This window comes from Gorilla gorilla, chromosome 11 (genome assembly GCF_029281585.2).
Source record: "Gorilla gorilla gorilla isolate KB3781 chromosome 11, NHGRI_mGorGor1-v2.1_pri, whole genome shotgun sequence".
Taxonomy (NCBI): Eukaryota; Metazoa; Chordata; class Mammalia; order Primates; family Hominidae; genus Gorilla; species Gorilla gorilla.
The window spans coordinates 110158040-110182828 of record NC_073235.2 but is presented as its reverse complement, the minus strand read 5'-3'; the positions used below and the strand labels follow the sequence as shown (position 1 = coordinate 110182828).

Below are 24789 nucleotides of genomic sequence, written 5' to 3'. Positions count from 1 at the left end.
TGAAGAGAAGTAAGCCATGAAGCTAATTCCTATGGAGTCCCTGATCTATCACTCAATCAATAATAAAAATACTGCCACAGAATATACCAAGCCAAGAATGAAGTTTAATGTAAACTATGGACTCTGGGTAATTATGATGTGTTAATGTAGGGTCATCAAATTATAACATAAATGTACCGGTCTGGTGGGGGATGTTAAGAACAGGGGAAGCTATCCACGGAGTTGGGGAGGGAGTATACAGGTAATCTCTGTAGCTTCCTCTCAATTTTGCTGTGAACCTAAAACTGATGTTAAAAAAAAAAAAACATACTGGACCCACATAACTGAGATCAATAAAAATCATGTCAAAAATCTATTTTTATAAATAACAGAATAAAAACATCATATGAAAAATTATATCCCAATTATAAACATCACATATCATCATCACATTCCAATGATGGAACCCCTTCCTTTTATTCTCATCTCCTATCACTTATTAACTTCTTTCTGAATTCCTTAAATAGGTCTTTAATTTTGGCCACTTGTAAGTCAAGAAATTTTCAAAAAACTAAACTACCACTTGTAGATATAAAGTTTTAGGTCTGTATTTCTCAACTTTGGTTTATTTAAAACCCATACTACCTGTTTATATTGGAAAGGTGGAGGACTCCGTTTTGATTATTTGAAATTTTAAAATAAACTATAAAGTAACTAGAATCAATCAAAACAATGGTAATATTCGATGTTTCCTAAACCTATATATGGTCCTTTGGAAACTTAAGTACTATCCCTCGGTAGAGTTGAGACTCATGGTTTGGACATAGTTTTTTTTAAGAGACAGGATCTCACTCACTCACCGAGGCTGGAGTGCAGTGGTGTGATCACAGCCCACTGCAGCCTCAAACTCATGGGCTCAAGGGATCCTCCAGACTCGACCTCCTGAGTTAGCTGGGATTGCAGGCATGCACTACCACTCCCAGCTAATTTTTAATTTTTTTGTAGAGACAGGGTCTTGCTATGTTGCCCAGGCTGGTCTTGAACTCCTGGCTTTAAGCAATCCTCCTGCCTGGGCTGGGATTATAGGCCACTGCACCTGGCCTTAGATACAGTGTTTTACTCATTGGATCAAGAAGCTTACTGAAAGTCTAGATCAATGATCTTCCAACTCTTTTGATCTGCATGTATCTCTTATAAATAAGAAAAATTTTACACAGGCATACATTTTTCTTATTTCTAAATTTTAAGTATTCGTATTATAAAACAAGAGTTCTTAAAGAGATAGGATAAGCATAAATATTAAAAATTTATATATTTCTTAAAGATAAATAATGTTATTTTTCAGGATAGTGAGAATGACATAATATGCTTCATTAAAAATCATTTAACACTTTTATTTTTTGAGACAGAGTCTCACTCTGTCACTCAGGCTGGAGTACAGCAGCATGATTTTGGTTCACTGCAACCTCCGTCTCCAGGGTTCAAGCGATTCTCGTGCCTCAGCCTCCCGAGTAGCTGGGACTATAGGCGCCTACCACCACGCCTGGCTAATTTTTGCATTTTTAGTAGAGATGGCGTTTTGCCATGTTGGCCAGGCTGGTCTCGAACTCCTGAGCTCAAGTGATCCACCCGCCTCAGCCTCCCAAAGTGCTGGGATTACAGGCATGAGCCACGGAGTCTGACCTCATTTAACACTTTATAACAGTCATTTAGAAGTCAGATTCTAAGCTTGGGTTTTCTGAAATGTGATTTAACAACTGCTGGCATTGAAAAAGAAAACTTCATGTAGATAACAAAACTAGGTGCATTTGAGGTATGCTTACTAAGTAATCATTTTCATTTGCATCTACCAATTATGCAAGCTTTCAATGAGATTTATCTAGTTTATTATTTTCATCTCCCTCGCTCTAAGTCAGTTTATTCCATGTTAATAGGAAGGGGTTACAATTTTGTATTTTTAAGAAATAAGTTCAATACCTGCTGAAACTCCGGAAGACTCCTGAACAATTTACAAAGTTCTATTCCTAGGGTTTTAAAATATGTAGATTTGACATTTTAAAGGAGACAAACTTACGTTGTAAATTGCATCTCCAATCACTTCCCTCCTCACTTACTCTATTCCAGCCATACCTTTCTGTTATTCCTTGATATCCCAAGTATACCCTCACTTCCAAACCTTTCGATCTGCATGCCTTAGCCTCCTTCATTGCCCTCTGGTCTGTGCTGTGTTCCCTGAGCACATTACATAAAGTAGAGCACCCTTCCCTCCACATCATTCTCCATACCTTTCCCCTGGCTTTATTCATCTCTCTCGTTAATTCTCCTCACCTGACACAATTTATTTTTTCATAGTCTGTCTCTTTTCATTAAAATGTGATCTTCTTGAGAACAGAGAAGTATTATTTGCTCATTGCTGTCTTTTATAGCAACTAGAACAGTGACATAGCATGTCACCAATAAACATTTGTTGTAGGAATGAATGATAATTTAAAGTAATAATCTATTCTCACAACAAGAGAACTGTACCTTGTATATTTTGGAAACTTTATTCTGGAATATTAATGAGGTCTCCCATCTAGAAGATCCTCTCCTTGTTTGGTCATCTCTTTTGATATAAACTATTTCCTAGTTGTTAACACTAATCACCATTAACTGGCTAAGATAACTATTAAAATAGATACTCTAGGCCTTTTAAAGAAAAAAATATTATATTTGTATCTCTATTTGTAGAATCCAGGGTTCAATAAGTCCAACTTTTCTTTTATAAATACACACTCTTAAATTAGAAGTACAGCTCACCTTAATGGACCTTAATGGACAAATGTGTTCCTTAAAGATCAATACAAGCAAATAAAAAAAAGAGAATATTTCTATACTTAATGGCCATAAAATCTTCATGTCCAAATTATGTTGCCCCAGAATAAAGATTAAAATCAAGAATACAATCAACAATAACACATATTACAATAAAAAACAGTAATCTTAGCACATTTTGTGGCTGTAACTTAAGTAATTTTTGTGTTCTTTATAGAAAGATCTTCTATAAGTGAAAAAGAGAAAGGTAGATGTGCCCAAGGCCATTTGACTTATTAATGTCCAAACTGGGTCTGGAATCTAGGTCTCCTCACTAGCAAATCAAGTTTTCTCACTATTACCAAGAGGAGCATATGGTTAGGGAATTAGTAATGGCACAGTATGGCCAATGGTAAGGTAGCACTCAATGGAATAAAAACTAAGGCAAAGGACTATTGCTCAGTCATTGTGATTTCATAGAAGTATCAAGTTCTTAGATCTTTACATGCACAACACTATCTTTTACTTGTTAACAAATGCCATTCCCAGTGTCTTATGGAAATTCATACAACTGATGATTTCACACAAAAACATTACTTCTCCTCCCCCACACTCCCACTTAAGTGTCAAAGTGAACCAAAAGCACAAAGACAGAATGAAGTAGAGGTGGTTAACAGCAGTTCGATGACTCAATAGTATAAAATGGCTGACAAATTCTACTGAGGACATTAATAGAATGCTTCCAGGACAAAGACAGCACTTCTCCCCTCTACAAATATTAATCAGTTCTGGTTACTATATGTAAAGAAAACATAACAGTGCTCACCCAGAAGAAAACAACCAGGATGGTGAAGAGGAAACAAAGTTATACCATCTAATAAATGGCTAAAGAAAAACAGTTTGTTTAGTCTGGAAATTTTCTTAAAAATAGGAAGGGTGCGGGGGATGGGGAAGAGGAAGCAGTCCAATAGAACAGGAATTAGACTTGCTAATCTAGTTTCCGAGAATAGAACCTGTGTTTACCTGGGATCACTAGGTAAAAGTTTTAGGAAGATATATTTTGGATCATCACAGGGAAGAATATTTTAGCAATCACTCCTAATTGTAAACAGGTTACCTCAGGAGATTGAGCTTCCTTTCTCTGAAAGTGTTCAAGTAAATGCTGGACTACCATTAGGAAGAGGGGAGAAATGTTAAACAGAATTAAGCAACAGACTAAGGGCTGGGGAGGTAACAAGTATGGCCTAGACCCAGAAGATCTCTGAGGTTTTTGTTCAAGTGTTGAAATTCCATGTTTATAGAGGAAAAGGACAAAGACATAAAGAATAATTTCTCACCTTCCTTTCTAATAATAGTTCTCTCCAAATCTAGGACCTAGGACTCACCTGTGTTCCGGAGAAAAGTCTTTTTAAGTCCTTACAGGAAGACTGTGAAGCAAAAAATATGAAATGGGAGGCTGGGGTTATGGCCTACTTGAATGAACGTTCAAGTCTTTTTTTTCAATAAGCTCAATTGCAATGATCTATACTGCTCTCGGTTCCCTACAGTTAAACAGAGTAGTCACCTTCAAAGGTCTACAGTGCCTTTATTAACTGTGGATCAAACCCAAAGGAAAGATCTCTCCAAAGAATTAGATAACATGCATAGTATAATTCCTGACCCTTAAGATGTACCCTCTGAATATATTATTTCAAAGTTACACACTGTAACTGAAAACCCTAAGCACAGCTGATTTTACAAATGCTTTATGTAATCTCTAAGTTCAAATAATATCTTAGGTAAGGTTATTAATTTTTGATCAAGGGTTTTTCTCCAATTGCAGATTTAGAAAATTAGTTACTATTTTTGCATCTCAATTTTCCTTAACTGAGGTACTTCAGTCCTACAGTTTCTCCCAAACACTTCCACTTTATCTCATGTACTTCATTATTTTCCCCAATCAATTCTTTTTCTTCTGCAGCTTAAGAAATTAGTCATTTTCTTTTATGTTTGTTCTTCTATATATATGTTCCTATACATAAGGTGACTATACAGATGCAGCATATTCCTATACTGTGAATAAAATAAACTGAACTAGATGTGTCCTTATTTTCATAACTAGTGAAAGGAGAGAGATATGGCTATAAACAAAAGTTATTAAAATAGATGCAGAACTTTTTATACACATACCTGAACTGTTTGGACTTGTGGAGACTGAATAACTGATGGCTGGGCCGCCTGAATGACTCCATGGACTTGAACTGTCTGCCCATTGGGCAGCTGTACTAGAGTTACGGTGGGAGCAGATGATGTTGCATGAGCTGCTGGCATAGATACCTATGGTGTTGAACACAGAAAAGAATTATCATCCCAGACACTCTTTGGCAGTACTCATGTTCAATATGAAATAACTTTTTAGAAGCAAAAACGTGACCTTTTTGCTAGATATGTATTTCACTGATATGAAAGTAATGACTAAATTTAATATTCTTTAAGAAAAAACACTATAAAAAACACCAAAAACTATACCCCTACCCTTTTCAGCTCTTCCCAAGTGACAAAAAATTAAAAACTATTTCCATGTTATACCAAATATGTAATACAGACTCTCTGAACATGAGATATCACTTTATTTGTATGGCACTTTACATTTTCCCACCTGCTTTCATTTCCAATTTCTGATTTTGCTATTTGAAGAAACTGAAGACTGGGTGATAAGGATCTCCATTTTTAAAAACAGAAATAACTGCTCAATGAGATTAAGTGTTCACCCAAGGTCAACAGATATACTATCCTTGAAGAAACATAAAATTCTAAAGAATATCATGTTAAATAAGTCACGTTCTAAAATCTAACTGCTCTCAAGCATAAGCAAACCTGACCTACTAAGTCTAGAACTAAGGCAGTTTTAATGAGTCAATACCCAGGTTAAAAGGGTCCTTAAATCATACATGTCTATCAGATGTTATTTATTGCTCCTATGCTTGAACACATTCAAGGATAGGAATTTTATTTGCTAATTCACGAAACAGTTATTGGGGACCTATGTTCCAGGAATAATGTGAGAACCGAAACTACAAAAGTGAGAAAGATAGGGGTCTCTGACCTCAAGTAAATTATTGGGGGTATGTATGTGAAGGAACGGGGAAAAGAGACACAACACAACTCAGTTTAGTAATGAGGTTTGCTAAAAGAAAAATGGACACACTGAGAATTACTCTACCCAACCTAAGAGAAGGGGAGGCTATCAGGGAAGAATGCGAATTTAAAACAAAAGAAAAAAGTTAGACTTGTTATTATTACTTACAGGGAAGAGTCATAGAATTTCAAGCACAGAGTGGAGTAGTGGCAAAAGCAAAGAGAAACAGCACACATGGCAGAGTGGGATAACCAGCAGCTCAGCACCAATGGTGCACATAAGTGTGTTACTGTATGATGTATGAAGTAGGGAGAGAAAACAACAGAGGCAGGTGGGGCTAGATGTGCTAGTCACAAAAAGCCTGTATTATGTCACCTCAGAGAAACTGCATTTTATCCTGACGGTATTGCAGAAGCCACTGAAGGGCTTTTGAACTCTTGAATACCATGGTGATGTTTGCTTTTAGATAGATCACTTTAGGCTGGGCAATGTGGCTCACACCTGTAATCCCAGCACTTTGGGAGGCCGAGGCGGGTGGATCACCTGAGGTCTAGAGTCCGAGACCAGCCTTGCCAACATGGTGAAACCCCATCTCTACTAAAAATACAAAAAATTAGCCAGGTGTGGTGGCAGGCGCCTGTAATCCCAGCTACTTGGGAGGCTGAAGCAGGAGAACTGCTTCAACCCAGGGGGCAGAGGTTGCAGTGAGCCGAGATCGCGCCATTGCACTCCAGCCTGGGCAATAAGAACAAAACTCCATCTCAAAACAAAACAAAAAAAAAAATACCACTTTAGTGGCAGTGTGAAAGATATATATTTCACGGGGAAAACTGGTGGTGGGGAGACCAACGAAGAAAGCCCATGAAGTAGTTAAGGAAAGATGATGAAGGCCAAAAAGAGGGCAGTTAGTAGTAGTAGAGATGGGAACGAGGGAAGTGATTTTATGAAAAATTTGGAAGCAGTCCAGAAAGGGCTTTATGAATAGTTAAAAGAGGTGAGAGAGGAACGGCAGATGACCCATGTTTCATGTCTGAAAGAGAATTGGCAGACTGTCCTTAATTGAGAAAGAGAATGCAAGAAGTAAGGATAGGCTTTTGGGTGACTGGGGTTGTAATGGAAGATGATGAAACTAATCTGACATCTGAATTTGTAGAGATGTTTATTTTAGCAGGCAGCGAAATATGTGACTGTGAAGCCTGGGGGGAAGATCCCTATAAAGACAGAGTCTTTGGCATATAGGTTAAAACCAGAAGCTTCCATCTCTGGATAGTAATAAAGTCCTTACTTATTAATCACTTTCTCTCTGGCCACTATAAATCTTGCTTAGTTTTGTTTGATTCTCAAAATGTGGTCCATGGAATAACTTCATTAGAGTCACACAGGATACTCTGTAAAGTCAACTCTAACAGGAACCCAATCATACTTTCCCCTACACTGAAGTTTGAGAACCCTAACCTTATTCAGAGTATCTCTCTCAATTCCATATAAATGCTCTTGTAATATTTGAAGCAATTACTATGTTCTCTTTCCTGAGTCTTCTCTAGGGAAAATATACCTAGCTAACTCAATGAATAATCCCTTTTCTACACTAATAATTTTATATAATGGCTCCTCTCATTATAAATTTATAAAATACCGATATAAAAAATAAAATAAAAACCCTTTATATTCCTATCACCCATAGCTAATCACTTTTAATATTTTTGTTGTACATCTTCTAGATGTTAAGGCACATGTACATTCAATTTTTATTTTTATTTATTTACTTTTTGAGATGGAGTCTCGCTCTGTCACCCACGCTGGAGTGCAATGGTGCGGTCTCGGGTTCATGACATTCTCCTGCCTCCGCCTCCCGAGTAGCTGGGACTACAGGAGCCCATAACCACACCCAGCTAATTTTTTTGTATTTTTAGTAGAGACGGGCTTCACTGTGTTAGCCAGGATGGTCTCAATCTCCTGACCTCGTGATCCGCCTGCCTCGGCCTCCCAAAGTGTGGGGATTATAGGTGTGAGCCATCACACCCGGCCCGTACATTCAATTTTTATAACATGCTGTCTTTACTCAGCCAACCTTTCTTTCTCATAAAACCACTGAAAAACATGCTTTACCATATCAAAAACACAAACTGTGAGAAAATGGAAGTAGGGAGAAAGGAATTCCCAGGATGACACAATACAGCCAACTCTGGGGACAACCAGACTGGACAAAATAGTGTGACTCCAGATATAAGATGTGTTAAGGGCTATCATCATAAAGAAGCCTGCTGGCTTGTATCTTCTTTTTTTTTTTTTTTTTTTTTTTTTTTGAGAGGGAATCTTGTTCTGTCACCCCGGCTGGAATGCAGTGGCGCAATCTCAGTTCACTGCAACCTCTGCCTCCTGGACTTAAGCAATTCTCCTCCCTCAGCCTTCTAAGGTCGCTGGATTTACAGGTGTGTGCTACCATGCCTGGTTAATTTTTGTATTTTTAGTAGAGATGGGGTTTCACCATGTTGGCCAGGCTTGTCTTGAACTCCTGACCTCAAGTGATTCGCTCGCCTCAGCCTCCTAAAGTGTTTGGATTACAGGCGTGAGCCACAGCGCCCGGCCTAGCATTGTGTCTTCTTCTTTCTAAAGGGCAAAATGTACAGATGAGCCCAGATTCTTATCTGTTGACCCTATATTGATGGAAGTCCTGGCTCTCTCCCCTTCAATCCTGCAGCCTGCCTCGTATGAGTACATTAAATGTATTTGGCTTTGTCTTATTCCTGAAGGCTGGAGGTAAACCCTGGTGGTCTTAGGAGAAAACACAGAACAGCTCACTCCTTCTGACTATATTCTTGCTGGAAATCCAGTATCTGGCTCACACTACCTCAGCCAGACACCCAAGTGTGGTGAGTCCTCTATTTCCCATGATTCATTCTTGCTAGGTGACTTCTCTAGGAACTTTTAAACTCTTAGAGAAACTGAAGCTACATATATCAGAGCTTCTGCTAGGATTATATTCTCCTGGGAACCTTCATCTGAAAGACACGGTATCACACTATTAACTAGCAGGTCTGTATCTGCTATCTGTTTTTTAAGTTAATCACCTTTCTCATTCCTATCTATGTAAACAGCTGTTAATAAAATAGTTGAGGAGAATGCATGCAAACAAAGACATAAGAATGAGAGAAAATATTCTTAAAGATAGGATGTTAAAGAGAAAGATGAAATGAAAGAATCAGAAATTATATTTAAAATATACAGGAAACAAAAAACTGCTATCATCCCTAAAATTTCCTTACGTGTCAATTTATTTGCTTATCCTAATTTTTAGTTTAGTTATATAAACTTAGGCTTTCATATTATCTGCATTCCCACTGTTGAAAAATAAATCTGTGTCATATTAAAAAAATAAAAAAAGCAGTTGTTATACATAGCCAAGGTTTTCTTCCCTTATCTGAGAGCACCATTTACCCATAAGTTTAAAATGTAATTATTTCTGGATCATTTCACTAAAAATACTGTATTATTGTTTAATAATACATTTTACTGTTATTGAATTAATACTATCATTTCTAAATATACTCTAATACTAAGTAAATAGGAATTTTGATATTGTAAGAGTATCTCTGCTCATTCTATGCATATCTATGTAATAACAACTAAATTCTCTTGGAAACGTATTCCTCTAGGAAGAGACACAAACTGGAATCTCTTCATGTATTTTATACCTGGGCTAATGTGGCAATCTGTGGCTGGGCTTGAACTGTCATTTGTTGGTTTTCAGCTTCTGTTACAGCTGCATCTCCACTCTGCTGGTTCTCGGCTCCAGATTCCATGGTCATTTAGTTACCTATAATAATATGGAAGAGTGTTACAAGCACCACAGTGCTTTGTGCTTTCGTGACTTTAAAGGCAAATTTCAAGTTATAAATAGGTATATATGTGGTGGTTAGGTTACCAAATGAACTCAGAAATCTAGCTAAAATATAATGTAGCTGAATTACCGTCAAACTTGTTCAAATTTGCTGAGCTATAAAAGTTCTAGTCCCTTCAAAGAAGAAAAAAACATTTCTTCTCCCTTGGCTGTTTCTTCCCAATGGGATATTACCTTGTCTAGAAATAAAAGGTTCTTCTCTTACATAAATCTCCTCTACTAACAAGGAGAGGTGCAGTGGTAGCAAAATTATAATTTTTCAAAACTATACTAATCAGGTACAGAGAGATGGCAGAAGAGTGGAAGTGAGCTAATGATGACAGAGTCTATTAGATATTGGCTTCATAATTCCTCCTATAAGGGTATTTACCCCCATAAGAAAGAAGAAACAGCAATTGTAAGCTACTTCCAAAAGTGATTACTAGTGGTAGGACAAAATCAGCCCGTTTCAAGCCCAAAATTTTTTAGAGATGAGGTCTTGCTCTGTTGCCCAGACTGGAGTGCAGTAGCATGTTCTCACAGTTCATCTCAATCTCAACCTCAAACTCCTGGGCTCAAGTGATCCTCCCGCCTCAGCCTCTGGAGTAGCTGAGAATACACGTGCATGGCACAATACCAGGTAATTTCAAGAGCCCAAGTTGTGGAATTTTAAGGTAGAAAGGTGGAATAAATGGCCACAGAGCCAAATTAGAGGTGCCAAACACTGAAAAAGTTAAAGCATTCTGATACCTCACCCCATGTATAGCATGCAACACTATACTGTACACATACATATATACACACACAGAGAAATACCTTTTATTTATATTTTTTAATTGTAAAATTCTGGGTAAGACAAAAATTGATCTTACATTTGGACTCTGCTTTGCTAAGCACTTAGTATATTTGTAGGGTAACGTAACACTGGATGGCAGCAAAAGTGGAGTGGGGAGCAATTCCTACCAGCAGTAGCTACTGTAAATCAAGGTTAGAGAAATCTCTGGTAACTGGGGAAGCAATCCTGTCTAAAGGATTCAGGAAAATAGGCAATGTTTCTAGTGCCTATTATAATTCAGTGCCTCACATATTATGTGTCAAAACAAATTTGTTAATAGTGACTGACTACCTTTAGTGATTCCACAAATAACACAAAAAGCCCACGACTTTTCCAGAATATATTTCATTTATTTTATAACTCTGAAATTGGTCATCAAAACTGTCACTGATCCTTGTGATCATTACACTCCATCACAATGTATTACATACTAATACATCTTGCTATCACTCATAAGGTTCTATAAAAAGAAAGTGTTTTACAAGTGACAGTTCAAAAAATGGAAATGAAAATAACTCTGTAGAAATGAATATAGTTTGGAAATACCAAAATCCACAAAACACAGATGACGAGGAAAAAGATCAACAGACTTGACTACATTATTTAAAATATTCATAAAGCCACAAGTGCACTGACCATTTAATCGATAGTAATATCCAGAGATGTAGTTCAATAGTATTCACTGTAAAATTTTTTTAATCATAGCAAAAAAACCCTGAAAACAATTATCCATCACTGAGAACCATTACAAAATTGTAACCATAAAAAAAATTAATACATTGACACATTGTAAAATAGAGCCCCATTTATTTTTTTAAAAAAGTAAAACAAATTGTTGTAAAGGTTTATGCATGCAAAAGGTGTGCAAGATTAAACACTAAACTATAAGCAGTAGCTGTGAACAGAGAAACAGAATTTTGTAGAACTGTACAGAATGACTTTCACCTTTAACTCTTTACATATTTCAGTATTTTAATATTGACTTAAGTATCTTTCTTCCCATGAGAATGGATTCAGGATTACTTGGATAATTAAAACAAATTTTAATATCAGAAGACATGTATAACACTTTAAAATAATAAACCAAAACTATACTTTAATCATGATTTTGAGATGCATACAAAGTTTTTTAAACACCAGATACTTGTTTATATGAAATTACCATTTTTGTTTAAATTCTGCCTATTTACCCTATATTTCTAAATTATAAAAAAACTTAAAAATTATCAAATAACTCTGGTTATTATCAAATAATAACTGGTGATTAATTCACTGAGTTATATTTTGCAAACTGTGGTCTTTTAAACTAAAAATAAGAAAGACATCAAATGTAACAAACAACAACAACAAAAGTTTACCTGGGCCCGGCGTGATGGCTCACGCCTGTAATCCCAGCACTTTGGGAGGCCAAAGCGGGTGGATCGCCTGAGGTCAGGAGTTCAAGACCAGCCTGGTCAACATGGTGAAACCTCATCTCTACTAAAAACACAAAAACTAGCCGGGTGTGGCAATGGGCGCCTGTAATCCCAGATACTCGGGAGGCTGAGGCAGGAGAATTGCTTGAACCCAGGAGACAGAAGTTGCAGTGAGCCAACATGGTGCCACTGCACTCCAGCCTCGGTGTCAGAGTGACACTCCATCTCAAAAAAAAAAAAAAAAAAAGTCTACCTGTGAGTTATCCATAATTTTCGTCTTGAAGAAAATGGCATATAAAAACAAAAAACTAGTTTCAATAACAATAAAATAAAACAAACAAATGAATACACTCAATGACAGTAATGAGTCAAGGTATTAAGAGCAGACATTCACAGCCGGGCGCGGTGGCTCACGCCTGTAATCCCAGCACTTTGGGAGGCCGAGGCGGGTGGATCACCTGAGATCAGGAGTTCGAGATCAGCTGGCCAACACGGTGAAACCCGGTCTCTACTAAAAATACAAAAAATTAGCCGGGTGTGGTGGCAGGTGCCTGTAATCCCAGCTACTTGGAATACTTGGGAGGCTGAGGCAGGAGAACTGCTTGAACCCGGGAGGCGGAGGTTGTAGTAAGCCGAGATCGCGCCACTGCACTGCAGCCTGGGTGACAGAGCAAGACTGTCTTACCAAAAAAAAAAAAAAAAAAAAAAAGACGTTCACAATTTTTTCTTCATTTTCTCCCCCTGTAAACCATCATTTTATCTAGAATGAAGATAAATACAAATGTATCATAATACCTCCTTTGTAGACAGGGTATACACAACCATTTTTGAAAGACTTTATTCCAAGCCACATTTTTAAAGCTACGCTGTCATCTGGTATGCGTAGTTTTACCCTACCATTTGATTAAACACAATCTAATGCACAGATTGACCATCTTTCATTTTTATTTACAACACATTGAGACTACTTAATTTTTTTTGACATTTAAGGTATAGAACACCATTACAACTTTTTGTTTTAGAAAATATTACTCCATTACAATAAAGGAACAAAGCCATTAGTGAATCCAAGTAAATTTTAGTTACAAAGACATACTCAAAATGTTTTTCATCCTCTTCCCTCCACAACTCAATTTCTTTTTAAAACAAAGTGTGATATTTCCAATGTATAGGAGCCCCACTTAAACAACTGGTGTTTTATTATCATTTCATTCAAGCAGCCTACCAATCCTTTTTAGTGTAGAGGATAGCCTTCTTAATTTTTTTTTTTTTTTGAGACGGAGTTTCGCTCTTGTTGCCCAGGCTGGAGTGCAATGGCTCGATCTCAGCTCACTGCAACCTCCACCTCCCAGGTTCAAGCAATCCTCTTGCCTCAGCCTCCTGAGTAGCTGGGACTACAGGCACCCGCCACCATGCCAGCTAATTTTTTATATTTTTAGTAGAGATGGGGCTTCACTGTGTTAGCCAGGATGGTCTCGATCTCCTGACCTCCTGATCGGCCCACCTCAGCCTCCCAAAGTGCTGGGATTACAGGCGTTGAGTCACTGCGCCCAGCCGAAAAATGTCTTCTAAGTTTAAATCCTCTGATCCTAGGAGCTGAGACCATAATTACAAGGCCACATAATAAAATAACATTCATGGTAAAGGAAGTATTTCCTTTTACTATATACTAATACATATAACAAACAACGACCCATTGAGTAAGAGGTCACCTAGCCTCTTGATCCTAGGCAAATAGAGATATTCCCATCCATCTGTATAATCATGAGACTGTAACACAACCTGAGATTATTAGCAGTATTTTTTTAAAATACTACAAGTCATACTATTACCCAATGAAGACTCTTAGTGGAGATTGTCTTTTATCTATTATGTTGCTCTGGTCATAACTGTTGTTACAGTTATTAAACAGTTAATTAACAGTCCCTTTGCTTAACTTGTAAAGTTTTTCCTTTCCATCCTAGCCTCAAGAAATTTATCTGATTAGATTTCCCAATAGTAAAGGGCTGTAACACTTTCACACCCCTTTCCACAGTAAAAACAGTAGTAATTAAAAAGTTTAAAATGTAGTTCAGGTAAACATCTCAGCAAAGTGTCAAATGAGTGCTTCCTCAGCATTTAAAAGAAGAGACTATGTTCAGCAATAGTCAGGAGAATGAGAGAATTTCAAAGAGGCATTAAGGATGAATACAGTATTGATAAGTTTTGGAAGAACTTTTTCTATAAGAAAAATAGTGGCTGGGCGCGGTGGCTCACGTCTGTAATCCCAGCACTTTGGGAGGCCGAGGCGGGCGGATCACAAGGTCAGGAGATCGAGACCGTCTTGGCTAACACGGTGAAACCCCGTCTCTACTAAAAATACAAAAAATTAGCCGGGCGCGGCAGCGGGCGCCTGTAGTCCCAGCTACTCGGGAGGCTGAGGCAGGAGAATGGCGTGAACCTGGAAGGCGGAGCTTGCAGTGAGCCGAGATTGTGCCACTGCAATCCGGCCTGGGCTAAAGAGCGGGACTCCGTCTCAAAAAAAACAACAACAAACAAACAAACAAAAAAAACAACAACAAAAAAAGAAAAATGGTATCAGCAAAGGGTTGAACTATAGCCCTGTATGGAAATGAGCAAGCAGTGGCTGATAAGAGACTTTGCATAGAAAACAAGGAAAAAAGGTAAACGATAATAGCCACTCAGAATAAAGCAATGAACAGAATAAAAATTTTAAAAACTCTGCTTGTATGTAGCTTACATTCTAGTAAACAAGTAAAACACGTAAGTCAGATGATGGGAAGCGTGTAGAAAAATAAAGCTGGGAAGAAGGTTGGAGGTTCTCAGTACAAGGCTGACCATCTAATTCTTACTAATAAAGTAGCATTTAAATTCATCTACTCAAGACCTGCACAGAACTATACTGAATCAGGGACAAATTCTGGCACCACTGTTTCCTTACCTGACTACCTATAGCAAGTTAACAAAAATCTTCATCAAATTACAAATTAAAGCTCATAATAGAAAGCAAGCGCATATTACCACTTTTTCTTTCAATCATTAAGCAAAAGGAAAGAATACATACTTTCGCCTTAAAATATTTTGACCTTTAGGAAGTGTCCCAGTCCTTATAATCGTCAACATTCTAGTTCAAGTTTATGAAAAATAAACCCATCTTCCCCACAACCTAGTAAACTTTTAAAACTCCTAAATCTAGGGCAATTTTGATCCCATTTAGGATCAGAGATAATATTCAAAGAAATGAGTTGTGAATTTTGACTCTAAAGAAATAATACATTCATAACTAATGGAATACATGCTATGGTTTTAAAAAAAAAATAGAATGACCTCAACTAGAAATGAGAAAAACACATTTCCCTTCACACTAATAAGTGGGCAACTCCTCCTGAATTCTCAGCAATCAAAAATTCCAGGGATTTAAGGAAATCACATGGCAGAACTCCAAAGTCTCCAGGGTAACCACAGCAAAACGCATATTTGGGCACATGATTTTCAAACTAAATTACTATTTTGTTGTCACAGTCAGATATGTTAACCAAAAATACTCTGCATAAATATATCTAGAAGTACCTACATGTGATACATAATTATTTCTACACAGTTATGTTGTGCCTGTATTTAGTTTTTAGGGTAACTGTTTGAAAGCCTTGCTAATACATTTTTTTCTTTTTCTTTTTTTTTTTTTTTTGAGATGGAGTCTCGCTCTTTCGCCCAGGCTGGAGTGTGGTGGCACGATTTCAGCTCACTGCAACCCCCACCCCCTGGGTTCAAGCAGTTCTCCTGCCTCAGCCTCCTGAGTAGCTGGGACTACAGGCGCGTGCCAATTTTTTTGTATTTTTAGTAGAGATGGGGTTTCACCATGTTAGCCAGGACGGTCTCGATCTCCTGACCTTGTGATCTGCCCACCTCGGCTCCCAAAGTGTTGGGACTACAGGTGTGAGCTCGTCTAATTTTTTTGTGTTTCATCGTGTTAGCCAGGACGGTCTCGATTTCCTGACCTTGTGATCTGCCTGCCTTGGGCTCCCAAAGTGTTGGGACTACAGGCGTGAGCCACTGCGCCCAGCCAAAGCCTTGCTGATACATTCTTACATCCTTCAAATGCCTTAATTTTCTAAAGTGTTATAATGTTCAGGGGCTATACGATAGACTTTAGCTTTCCAAGAATCAATAACTAGGGTGCACTGTCTACTGTTTTCCCCTACTTTTTTTCCTGCACCTTTTTTTTTTTAAGCGGGGGAGGGTTAACCTTAAAATACTTGTCATTTATCTTTACCATATGTCCAACCTGGCAGAACTGAGATGTTATCTAATCAATACTGGAAACTTAGCAATGCTCCAGGTTTCTGATGCTAATAATAGTCTATTGGTGTTAAATATAGCACACCTTCATTGAAACCAGACAGGCAAAAAAGCATATTCAAATGTCATATGCATATACATGTATGTATATATGTACACACACTCCTCAACATAGATCAACCTCAACTGAATAAACTTTAGATTAGACTGATCACACTGTAACAAAGGTTATAAATATTTTAAGGGAACAAGTCAGAGCAGACAATGTGATAAACGAAAATAAATTGGTATCTTTATCAAGCTGAGTTTTCCCTGTGCTCCTACCAAGGTCTTTCTGCTTTTACCAGAGAACAAATCCTTATTTCAGCCTCCAATCTAGATATTAGAAAGCAAGAAAAGTTATACATGAAGTTAACTCTGTGATCTGAATTTGGTAAGATTTAAATTACTTATATGACAAAAATAAAAGCAAGCTTGAAAATTTGTTTACTTTTATAAACTGTATTAATAGTAAATACCAAAATAACCCGACCACCACCATAGTCATCAAAAACAGGGCAATAAATAGCAAAAAGGAATCTTTTTGGGGGGGGCGCGGGAGGCAGGCAGGGATAGAGTTTTGCTCTTGTTGCCCAGGCTGGAGTGCAATGGAGTGATCTCGGCTCACTGCAACATCTGCCTCCCCGGTTCAAGTGATTCTCCTGCCTCAGCCTCTCAAGTAGCTGGGATTACAGATGTGCACCACCACACGTGGCTAATTTTTGTATTTTTAGTAGAGACAGGGTTTCACCATGTTGGCCAGGCTGGTCTCAAACTCCTAACCTTAGGTGATCTACCCGCATCAGCCTCCCAAAGTGCTGGGATTACAGGTGTGAGCCACCGGGCCTGGCCCCAGGAATCTTTTCAATATTATTTAAGAAAACAAATTCTCTGATTTATTTATTGGATTTAACTCAGAGAAACTGTTTAAGTTCAATATTTTGTATTTTATCATTGCAGTTTTGTAATTACCAGGGTATTTGAATGCCATCCTTGATAAATAAATTTGTTTTTAAAAAATGTAGCATATTCTATGACAAAGATATTGTTCTTGAAGGAAGTATTTAACAGAAGTGTGTTAGAAATAATGCCAGCCAGATGCAGTGGCTCACACCTGTAATCCCTGCGCTTTGGGAGGCCTAGGCGGGCAGATTACTTGAGGCAGTTTGCGATCTGCCTGGCCAACATTGTGAAACCCCGTCTCTACTAAAAATACAAAAATTAGCTGGGCGTGGTGGCTTGCACCTGTAATCCCAGCTACTCAGGAGGCTGAAGCACAAGAATGCTGTACCCGGGAGGTGGGGGTTGTAGTGAGTCGAGATTGCACCACTGCACTCCTTCCTGGGTGACACAGTGAATGAGACTCCATCTCAATTAAAAAAAAAAAAAAGTCATCTGATATATAGAAACATATTGCATGGTTTGACAGCCATCTCAGAATATGTGACTAACTCTATAGCGCCTTTCAACAAGAAAGCTGTAGTGCTTTCTTAAAGTTTTTTGTTTGTTTGTTTGTTTGAAATTATTTGCAAAGTTTACTTGCCTTGTTTTCCTTCAGGTAAGACTATACTCACGAATTTGAAACAAGTCTTCATGTATGTGACCACCAAGAGACAGTGTTGCTTAGCAAAGCAGCAGCCACGACTATGCAATATTTTAGATAATATTTTTATCTCATCTCTTTCCATTCCCCTTTCATTCCAAACACCCACTTCATGGGTGTTTCACAGCTTTTTACACTTTGAACACTTGGAAGAATTGATCTCACAGAAACCTCTATATATGAAGTGTTACTAAATGGCTATTTGGAGCTCATTTTTTTAAGAAAAAAAGGATTACATACTTCCTACATACAGTTACTTCGACAAAAGCAATTTTTATGTTGACTAAAGAATGAAGCTGTCTTCAAATGTTAGTTCTGCTTCGTAAACTAGCTCAATGCTGAAACTGTAAGTACCCAAAAGTTACTATGCCCCGAAGTTAAATATGTATAGCCTACTTACATTTACTTAAGAAAATCAAAGTGATTACGTCAAAATCACTACATCCAAATGGGAGATGAATGTCCAACTGTTTTTTAAATAAGTTTATGAAGTAACATCTGTTATTTTGAACTAAATTTTGAAATTTTATTCTTGGTGAATTATTTACAAATTGGACATGGAAGAGTGAAAATTCAGTTTTCTTGAGGTGAGACAGCACATGCTATGGGAGGAGTCATAATACACGAATTCTGGTGTTAGCTAACTTCACAGATGGAGAACAAAAGATGTCAAGAGATTTGTAAGGAATGTTCAAGACTTCAGGGTTATAACAGATAGCCTCCAATATTATAAAAAATGAGGAGTTCTCTGTAATATTTGGGAATGGAACTATGTGGACTATTATGCAATATGCTAATTACTTTTATTACATTTTGCTTATTAGTCAAACAGCAAAGGAAAAAGCCCAAGAACTCAAAGGTACCAAGGATATACTGGACTACATTTAAAAACTGACCATGGTTAATCTTTAAAACTGACAAATGGCATGCAGGCAACAGTACATACTTTATGTACAGGCTTTGATTTGTTTTTGTTGTTGTTGTTGTTTTTTTTTTTTTTGATATAGGGTCTCACTGTCCCCCAAGCTGGAATGCAGTGAGTGGCATGATCTCAGCTCACTGCAACCTCCGCTTCCCAGGTTCAAGTGGTTCTCTTGCCTCAGTCTCCCAAGTAGCTGGGATTACAGGCACCCGCCACCACACCCGGCTAATTTTTTTATTTTTTAGTAGAGATGGGGTTTCACAACGTTGGCCAGGCTGGTCTCAAACTCCTGACCTCAGGTGATCCGCCCACCTCAGCCTCTCAAAGTGCTGGGATTACCAGCATGAGCCACTGCGCCCAGCCTATTGTTGTTGTTTCTTTTTTAATCTTACAGTTCACTCTTGGTGTTGCACATTCTACAGATAAATGCGTAATGATATGTGTCCACCATTACAGTATCATACAGTGTATTTTGCTTTATGTACGTTTTTGATAAAAGACTTGCTTCAAGTTCAGGCATCTTCGTCTTTAATCTTGAAAGAATCAACATCAAGTCCATCCTTCCATGTAGATGTACTGTTTTTCACCAACCTGGTGGTGATTTCTGGTAAGGTCATTTTGATTACTACAATCTCACGCTATTTCTCGTGTCTCAGAGGCTGGAAGTACTGTCATAGTAAAGTATCAGAGTTAATAAAAACTCAAAGTAGAAAACCTTCCTTTTAAGCTTTGGACAATGAATCTTATTTCCTCAGTTAAAGAAAAATATGTTTGGCCAGGTGCGGTGGCTCATGCCTGTAATCCCAAGACTTTGGGAGGCCAAGGCGGGCAGATCACCTGAGGTCGGGAGTTCAAGACCAGCCTGGCCAACATGGAGAAACCTTGTCTCTACTAAAAAAATACAAAATTAGCCAGGCGTGGTGGCGCACGCCTGTAATCCCAGCTACTCGGGAGGCTAAGGCAGGAGAATCGCTTGAACCTAGGAGGCAGAGGTTGCAGTGAGCCGAGATTGCGCCATTGCACTCTAGCCTGGGCAGAAAGAGCGAAACTCCATCTCAAAAAAAAAAAAAAAAAAGTTCACTTCCTTTAATCTGTACAACTCTAAAGAGGAATTGTTCTTAACCTTTACCTTTCAAATTTATGACCCTTTAATAGAGAATCACTCATTAAACAAATATTCTACGCCTACTACGTAGTAACGACTACAGCATTTTCAGCAGAACTGAAAATTACTACATAGTAGTAGTCCCATACTATGGGACTATAGCATAAAACATATAAGAACCTTTCTCTGGAATTAGGCCAGGCGGAGTGGCTCACATCTGTAATCCCAGCACTTTGGGAGGCCAAGGCGGGTGGATCACTTGAGGTGAGAAGTTCGTGACCAGCTGGCCAACATAGTGAAACCTCATCTCTACTAAAAATACAAAAATTAGCCGGGCATGGTGGCACATGACTGGAGTCCCAGCTACTCAGGAGGCTGAGGCAGGAGAATCACTTGAACCCAGGAGACAGAGGTTGCAGTGAGCCGAGATCATGCCACTGCACTCCAGTCTGGGCAACAGAGTGAGACTGTCTCAAACAAAACAAAACAAAAATAAAAGAACCTTTCTCTGGAATGCTTCTACATTGTTGGTGGTGTTAGTTCAACCATTGTGGAAGACAGTGTGGCAATACCTCAAAAACCTAGAGGCAGAAATACCATTTGACCCAGCAATCCCCTTACTGGATATATACCCAAAGGAATATAAATCATTCTATTATAACGATACATGCACGCATATGTTAACTGCAGCACTATTCACAATAGCAAAGACATGCAATCAACCTAAATGCCCATCAGTGACAGACTAAAGAAAATGTGGTACATACACACCATGAAATACTATGCAGCCATAAAGAATGAGATCATGTCCTTTGCATGAACATAGATGGAGCTGGAGGCCTTTATCCTTAGCAAACTAATACAGGAACAGAAAACCAAATACCGCATGTTCTCATTTGTAAGTGGGAGGTACATGATGAGAACACATGGACACATCGGTGGTTGGGGGGACAACACACACTGGGGCCTGTCAGAGGGTTGGGGGTGGGAGGAGGAAGAGCATCAGGAAGAACAGCTGGTGAATGCTGGGCTTAATACCTGGGTGATGGGATGATGTGTACAGCAAACCACCATGGCACACAATTACCTATGTAACAAACCTGCACATCCTGCACATGTACCCCTGAACTTAAAAGGTGGAAATAAAAAAGAACCTTTCTCTCAAGAGCTTACAGAAACTAATGAGAGATAAAATATGTACTATATATGAAAGAGCTTGACAGGTATAAATTATTATAACTAGTTTAACTATAAATTCCTTCCAAACAAGTACTTAACATCAGTAATTTAAAACCATAAACTTCTATTTGGAAATGGTAGGAATACCATGAACTGTGGAAAAAAAAGAAAGAATAGCTGCCTATTTATGGTAATCTGATGCAGATCTGATTAAGAACATAATGAAATCAATGTATTTTTTCATGATCTTGGCTAGAATATTTACCCTAAGTGAGCTACTTACGAGCCTAAACTAATATTGCTTAAAAACAAAAATTTTGGCCAGGCAGTGGCTCACGCCTGTAATCCCAGCACTTTGGGAGGCCAAGGTGGGCAGATCACGAGGTCAGAAGATCGAGACCACAGTGAAACTCTGTCTCTACTAAAAATACAAAAAATTAGCTGGGCGTGGTGGCGGGCGCCTGTAGTCCCAGCTACTCAGGAGGCTGAAGCAGGAGAATGGCATGAACCAAGGAGGCGGAGCTTGCAGTCAGCTGAGATCGTGCCACTGCACTCCAGCCTGCACGACACAGCGAGACTCCGTCTCAAAAAACAAACAAACAAACAAACAAATTTTGGCTGGGCGCCGTGGCTCATGCCTGTAATCCCCAGCACTCTGGGAGGCTGAGGTGGGCAGATCACAAGGTCAAGAAATCGATACCATCCTGGCCAACATGGTGAAACCCTGTCTCTACTAAAAATACAAAAAAATTAGCTGGGTGTGGTGGCATGCACCTGTAGTCCCAGTTACTCGGTAGGCTGAGGCAGGAGAATCACTTGAACCCAGGAGGTGGAGGCTGCAGTGAGCCAAGATAGCACCACTGCACTTCAGCCTGGTGACAGACTCCATCTCAAAAATAAATAAATAAATAAATAAATAAATAAATAAAATTAATAACCATTAATAAAACAAAAACCCTGTAAACTTTACAAAGAGATAATGCAGTACAACAAGAGTGATGAAGACTACGCCTTACTTACTGTGAGTTTCTACACAGTAAATACATCACTTAAATTCTCCACGACTCAGCTTATTTGTAAAAAATGAAGGAATGACTACTCACTCCCCCTTCATAGGTAAATGTTTGTAACTGTGAATTTCCCAAATATGGTAGAGTTTATAAGTTATAAATTACCATCGCAGTCATTATAATAAATTCTCTCATAATAAATAACAAATTCTTGAATCATAGTTACAACTGGGCCTCTGTATCCAAAGATTCAGCATCTGTGGATTCAACCAACTGCAGATCAAAGATATTTGGGGGAAAAAAATCCCCAAGTCCCAGAAGTAAAGCTTGAATTTGCTGCATGCTGACTCCTATGTTGAACCCATGAGAGTCAAGTGATGGGCAGGCACTGTATAAGGTATTATAAGTAATCTAGAGATGATTTAAAGTATATGGGAGGACATTCGTCAATTACATGCAAATACTATACCACTTTATATAAGGGACTCAAGCATCCGTGGATTTGGTACCTGAGGGGGTCCTGGAACCAATTCCCATCGATACCAAGGGACAACTGTGCTTCAAATTAAAATGTTTCACTCAAAATGATTTCTTGATTTTCATCTTTGCTGCTTTCATCTGTCACTACAAACTGAAGGATATGGACACAGAATAAAGGGAAGGCCTGAGGTAGGTGGATTATAACTCCAAATACACATTAGTAGCTTCAGTTATTTTTCATTAAAGAATGGTATCTTGTTTGCCTGGGCCTTCACAGAGATCAGAGATATTTTTTAAATGTTTATAATAAACAAGAATTTATGATATACACAATATAACACCAAAACACAAACAATAAAAGAAAAATTAGATGAACTGGAAATCATAAAAATTAAAAACTTTTGTGCTTCAAGAGACACCATCAAGAAAGTGAAGACAACCCACAGGAGAAAATTTTTGTAAATCATGTATCTGACAAGAGATTTGTATCTAGAATAATAAACAACTATTACAACAAAAAGCCAACCAAATTTTAAAATGTGCAAAAGATCTGAACAGAAATTTTCCCAAAGAAGGTATACAAATGGCCAAATCAGCACATGAAAAGAAGCTTGATATCATTAGTCATGAGGGAAATACAAATCGAAACCAAACTGCACTCAGTAGAATGGCTATAATTGAAAAAAACAAAAAAACAAAAAAACAAAAACAAAAACCCAAAACCCCAAAAAACAGATGATAACAAGTGTTAGTGAGGATGGGGGAAAATTCGAACCCTAATACACTGCTGGTGGTGCAGCAGATTGGAAAAGAGCCCGGCAGTTCCTTAAATGGTTAAACACAGTTACCATAAAATTCCATTCCTGAGTATATACTCAGAGAAATGAAGGCAAGTCAACATAAATGAATGTTTATGGCAGCATTTTCATAATAATCAAAAAGTCCAATGTCCGTGAACTCACAAATAAAATGTTGTATATCCATAAAATGGACTATTATGGCAATAAAAATGAATACTGATACATACTACAACATGAATAAACCTTGAAAACATTATGCTAAAGGCAGCTCATCACAATGGACATTATGCTATATGATTCCATTTATACACAATGTCCCAGAATAGGCAAACCTATAGAGACAGAAAGGTGATAGGTGGTTGCCTAGGACTGCAGGTATGGGGAGATTAAGAGGTGATGGCTGAGAGGAGATGTGTAGGTTTCTTTTAGGGGTAATGAAAATGTCCTAAACTGATGGTGGTAATAGATGCACAACTTTGTGAATATACTGAAAACCACTGAACTGTACACACCAAATGGATGTATTGTAGAGTATGTGAATTATATTTCAATAAAGCTGTTTAAAAAAGAATCTATGATGTCCAATTTTTAACTGTAATACATATACAGTCATGTGTCACTTGATGGTAATATGTTCTGAGAAATGCATCATTAGTTAATTTTGTTGTGAAAACAAAACCTAGATGGTATAGCCTACTATGTACCAAGGCTACATAGTATAGGCTACAAACTCATACAGCATGGTATTGTACTGAACACTGTGGGGAAATGTAACACAATGCTAAGTATTTGTTATCGAAACATATCCAAACATAGAAAAGGTACAGTAAAAATAAAAGATACAAAATATAAAAGATAACAAATGGTACACCTGTACAGGGTGCTTATCACAAATAGAGCTTGCAGGACTAGAAGTTGGTCTGGGTGAATCAGTGTGAGAAATGTGAAGGCCTACAACATTACTGTACACTATTGTAGACTTCAAAGGCACTGTATACTTAGGCTCATTTTTTTTTTTTTTTGAGATGGAGTCTTGCTCTTGTCACCCAGGCTGGAGTGCAGTGGCGCGATCTCGGCTCACTGCATGCTCCACCTGTGGGTTCAAGCTATTCTCCTGCCTCAGCCTCCTGAGTAGCTGGGATTACGGGCACCTGCCACCACACCTGGCTAATTTTTGCACTTTTAGTAGGAACAGGGTTTCGCCATGTTGGCCAGGCTGGTCTCGAACTCCTAACCTCAGGTAATCCACCTGCCTTGGCCTCCCAAAGTGTTGGGATTACAGGTGTGAGCCACCGTGCCCATCCAGGCTACACTAAATTTATATAAACAAAA

At 38.2% G+C, this 24789-nt stretch overlaps 1 protein-coding gene across 10 annotated transcripts in view; it reads right to left on the bottom strand.

Moving 5' to 3' along the window:
• Nucleotides 1–24789, bottom strand: part of CREB1 (cAMP responsive element binding protein 1) — an 87882-nt gene that overhangs the window by 38153 nt on the left and 24940 nt on the right. For 4 of the 10 annotated variants that reach the window (XR_008677447.2, XM_063695133.1, XM_055379490.2 and 1 more), the window contains exons 2-4: nucleotides 9586–9707; nucleotides 4942–5088; nucleotides 4158–4199 (exon numbers count right to left, since the gene is read on the bottom strand). Coding sequence is in view for 8 of the 10 variants with exons in the window: in XM_063695133.1 (XP_063551203.1) it covers nucleotides 4158–4199; nucleotides 4942–5088; nucleotides 9586–9699 (303 nt within the window). In the remaining 2 variants the exon portion in view is untranslated. Of the gene's footprint in view, nucleotides 1–4157; nucleotides 4200–4941; nucleotides 5089–6058; nucleotides 6202–9585; nucleotides 9708–15084; nucleotides 15717–24789 lie in introns of those variants that run through there. The other 6 variants (XR_010129685.1, XM_031008596.3, XM_055379492.2 and 3 more) reach the window with 3 other exon arrangements.